This window comes from Arachis stenosperma, chromosome 6 (assembly GCF_014773155.1).
Source record: "Arachis stenosperma cultivar V10309 chromosome 6, arast.V10309.gnm1.PFL2, whole genome shotgun sequence".
In the NCBI taxonomy this organism is placed as follows: Eukaryota; Viridiplantae; Streptophyta; class Magnoliopsida; order Fabales; family Fabaceae; genus Arachis; species Arachis stenosperma.
In genome coordinates, this window is record NC_080382.1 from 3,620,579 (window position 1) to 3,625,760 (window position 5,182).

Genomic DNA, 5,182 nt, shown 5'->3' on the forward strand with positions numbered 1-5,182 from the left:
AGTATCAAAATAATTAAATCTACAACACATGATTTACATATTTTTTATGTCCAATATTTATTTTTTAAACAAAATTTACAGATAAAAGTGTACTCATTAATTAAATTTATACCAATATATATACAATATACAATATATAATGGACTATACCAACTGTAAAAAACTGCTACTACTACGTACTCGCTTTAAAAACTAACTCACTTTCAACTCTTAAAAGACTCTTTCCCTTTCAATCGTGCTCTCACAAATGTTTTTTCTCTGCATATTATTCCTATCTTTCTGACAAATACAAATGGAAACTTCACGAGCCACTTCAACGTCGACCCAGTTGGACAGATTATGCTAGGCGAAGAAGACAGAATATGACCGAAGAACAGAGACAACAATACCTGGCTAGAAGACGTGCAAGTTATCGGGAGATGATTTGACAAGGAAAACAAGTTGCCATATCAACTGATACAACTTCAATGCCAAACACTGGTGGAGGTGCCCGATTAACTACAAACATAGGGGTAGCCAGATCGACTACAATTAGACAAATGGCCAGAGCTACCACTTATCATCAATCTGTTACAGCTAACACGATAACATAATTTAAATTTCTTTGTTATAAATTGAATTAGTTCTTAATAATTATATTTTACTTTTAAAAAATGCAGGAATGGAAGCGCATGGCAGTAGAACTGCCACAGGTACAAAAATAAAAATAACATAATTGGTTGCTATTTTATCATTAATATTTTGTAACAAAATTAATTAAATTAATATTACTATACATGGTTTACCATCCAAGCAGTATTTCTTAATCAAACAACATATTAATTGTATATGAAGTTAAAAATTAACATTCCAAATTTTTTAGACATCATTCATCTATAAAAAATTTTTTTCAAAAATTAATGGTCAGTAACTACTAACTAATAATAATATTTCTTTAATATATTTCATTCCCATCGTCCAATATAATATATAACGTAATATATAATTTTCATATATTTGTATTAAAAAAATAAAAAAAGATGTCATATAAGACTAACCACAAAAAGTACTCTTATATTAAAGTTTTTGATAATGATTTTATAATAAAAATAAAATTTATATATTAAATTAATAAATCAATGTAACATCATTCATCTAAAAAATTTTTTTCAAAAATTAATGTCAGTAACTACTAACTAATAATAATATTTCTTTAATATATTTCATTCCCATCGTCCAATATAATATATAACGTAATATATAATTTTCATATATTTGTATTAAAAAAATAAAAAAGATGTCATATAAGACTAACCACAAAAAGTACTCTTATATTAAAGTTTGATATGATTTTATAATAAAAAATAAAATTTATATATTAAATTAATAAATCAATGTAACATTAAAATTCTTAACAACACTTTATTTAATTTTTTTAATTTTTTGTATTTTCAATTGGTAATGATATAATTCTAGAAATCAAAATAAAATTAGGAGATATCTCACCTACGTACAAATAACAGCTAAAAAAAAATAACAAAAGCTATCTTTATACCAAATAATGGGAAAACACATGTTCTCATCTATTTTTTTATCCCTTTTTTATTAAAAAATGAACTTACCTACAACAAACTTAAAATTGAACCACTTCTAAAGAAAACACATACTACGTACTTAAGATAAATGACATTTTGAAATTAAATTTATTAATTATATTTTTATCTTTAACTTTTCATGATATTTTTTTAAAATTTATTAAAATTTCAATAATTAATATAGATAACGTTATACTATAATCATAATAATACTAGCGGCTCAACAGGCACTAACGTGCCTGTTCAGCCGCTTTTTTTTTTGAAGAATTTAATTTTATTATTTTGGTTAAAAAAATATATTTTGATATTGTTTTTTAGGATTACTGACATCAAATTTTTATAATTCAAAAAATTTTAAATGCTTTATGTCTTAATTTTTTTTAGGAAAATTTCAACAATAATTCATAAAAGTTACACAATAGATAATTATAAATCAAAGTTATAGAAAAATAAAGTTGCGATAATGATACTTGGTAATTAATAACGTCGGATGAGAGAATGTGGAAAGGAGAAGCGAAAAATAAGAAAGGAGAACAGGTAATATAATAGTGGGATGAGACAATGACATGTATGTATATAAAATATATATAGTAAGAGAAAGAATAGTGTTTAATATAGTGAGGCGATATAATACAAATATAAATTAATTTTGAAAAAAATAATACAATTAAGATAGTTTAAAAAATTAAATATAAAAAAAATTATCTATTGGAATTATGCATGAAGATAAAAAATGTTTTGAATATAAATTCTTCAAAACAATAGAAAAGCGGCTGAACAGGCACTAGCCGCTAGTAGAGTGATAAAGTGTATAAGTAAAACCTGTTACCCATTAAAAATTTTTGGTCTGACCCACACGAAGTTTTTACCTCGCCCAAATTTCATTTTATTCAAAAAAAGTTTTTGTTTAAAAAGCCCTGGTTCATAAAGCCCAATCCCCAATCTACAAAATATGCAAAACCCTAACCCTAAACCCCTCTGCCACCGTTTATTTAAAGCCTTCTTCGCCGCTACCTCTCAACTCTCAACCTCAGTTTCAGTCCAAATCGAAGGTATTCTTTTCTTCTTTTTCACTGTTTCTGTGATCTTATTGTGTATATCTCTGCACATTTCGAAGACTCTCTGGTGCTCTATTTCGTAGTCTGTGAGTTCAAAACATGTGCAAAATCGCATTTCATCTTCTTCATTCACATTCTCTTGCGTGTTGTTCATAGCTCGAGGACTTTGTACAGAATGATGAACATTCTCTATTTATTGATTTCTATTGTTTTATGGTTTTGATTTCTTTAATTATTATTAGTGTGCTTATGGACGGTCTTGTGTTGATTAGTTTCCACGTCATCACATAACATAAACCTAAGCTACATTTAATGTTGCCTCACTGTATATCTTTTGGTGTTTTCCTATGATTAAATCGGAAAGGCTCTACTGCATTGTGGCAAATATTGCATCATAAATTAGCTAGTTTTAGTTTTGAAATTATATGATTTAGAATTGTGACTACGTATGAAGCTGTCTTCGTGTAAGGACTATAGGCGAGAATTGATAGATAGTTTGACGGTTAAATTACTCTGCCATTCTGTTTTACCAAATTTGTAATTAAGTTCATATGGTTTAAAAGCTTCTAATTAGTTCTCTGTGCCATATTGAAATTTTTAATTAGATCCATATGTTTAAAAAACGTTAGAATTTACTGAAGATTCTGAAAATGGGATGTTAAGGTTTGGAGATTTAGCCTGTAGGCGTGGGTATTTTCAATTTGAAGAGGAATATTCTGATTCTCCAAATGTTTTTGGGATGATAAGATCTAATTACAAAATTAAAAGAAGTGTAGGGATTCAATTAGAAGCTTTTAAATTGTAGGGAGTTAAGTGCAATTTTGTTGAAATTATAAAGATTGACAAAGTAATTTAACCTAGTTTGACATATGGTTCTCATCTATTGGCTTCATATGAAGTTGATAATACAAGTGATTACCATTTATAATTTATTTATTTATTTATTGATTTGATTATCAGTACAATTATAGTGTGTGACAACATTGTATTTACCTGGATAGGGAACTTGGGTGCAAATCTGATAAAGATGTCGAATCCAAAAGTTTTTTTTGACATTGCAATTGGAAGGACGAAAGCAGGGAGAATAGTAATGGCTGTTTGCTGATGTAACACCAAAAACAGCTGAAAACTTCAGGGCTCTATGCACTGGAGAGAAGGGGATTGGAAAATCTGGGAAACCTTTGCACTACAAAGGATCTTCGTTTCACCGAATTATTCCTCAGTTTATGTGTCAGGGTGGAGATTTTACCAGAGGGAATGGGACTGGTGGAGAGTCAATTTATGGTTCTAAATTCGCCGATGAGAATTTCAAGTTGAAGCATACAGGACCTGGTATGCTTTCCATGGCGAATGCAGGGCCCCATACAAATGGTTCTCAGTTTTTTATATGTACTGCCAAGACTGAATGGCTTGATGGGAAGCATGTTGTGTTTGGAAACGTTATTGATGGGTACAGTGTGGTTAAGGAGATGGAGAAGGTTGGTTCAAATGCTGGGAAGACATCTGAACTGGTTGTTATAGAAGATTGTGGTCAGATAGCAGAGAATTGAATTCATCATCCATGGGTTTTTCATGGCAAGTTTTAAGCCTTGTTAGTAATACAATGTAAATTAATAAGCGATTTATGTATTACAAGTAAAATGCTTTTAAGTTGATTTTAATTGATAAATTGCTTTGTGCTTTGTTGGACCAGATGATTTAGAAGAGAAGTATCACACAGTACACTAAGTTAGAACCGACAATGGGATGGGTTGGATAGGGTTTTAATTTTATTTTAATTCTATCTGTGGGTTAAAAACTTTTTTAAGACTCAACCAATTACAGCATACCGAGTCTTTTAGGAAAATCTTCACCCTTTTTATAATGGTTCTTTGGCCTCTTTTAAAGGTCGCTCCTCAAGCACACAGATATCTTTGGCAAGAGCTTTGATCACATTATGCTCTAATGACTTTAATGGAGAATCTCTAGCGTCTATAACACATTCATGTAAGTCTGACATACAAGAGTATTGATCATCTCAATGTTGCCTATTCCCACACATATATCATCATTTTATTTGATCATCAATGATGTGAAAATTACTTGGTTGATGGTCTTAGATTCTTACCTTCGTTTAAACGCCATCCAATTTGAAGGAAGCTGTTGCATAATATACAAGTTGGTTATTTTTTTAAATTTAAGTTGTTTTTATTTAACTAGAATTAGGTTTTATCGTTTATTATTTAATAATTTACTATTATGATCATTTTTTTAGTTAGAATTATAACATTTATCTTTATCTATAAGTTCCGGTACAACTCATGTTGAGTTAATTCAGTCTTTCATTTAAAAATGTAGATTTTTTGTACAGTAAAACTTGTCGTTATTTTTTATACTTATACACTACATTATGTTACTTTTTTCTTACTCTCTTGGGTTCTCTCGATTATACTACTTGTTTTGAATCTAGACTCCAAAAATGATGCAGTTTTAGCATACTATAATTTTATTTCTTTTGTTGATTTCAACGCCAATTTTGGAGTTTGCGTCCATCTGATTTCTTGTAATTTT

General features: G+C 29.0%; 1 protein-coding gene across 1 annotated transcript; it reads left to right on the top strand.

Moving 5' to 3' along the window:
- Positions 1–3,637: 3,637 nt before the first annotated feature.
- On the top strand, positions 3,638–4,778 carry LOC130935708 (peptidyl-prolyl cis-trans isomerase CYP19-3-like). The gene is given in 2 exon segments (XM_057865582.1): positions 3,638–3,724; positions 3,726–4,778. Coding segments are annotated over 2 exon segments (522 nt in total). The 5' UTR covers positions 3,638–3,659; the 3' UTR covers positions 4,183–4,778.
- Positions 4,779–5,182: the final 404 nt, after the last annotated feature.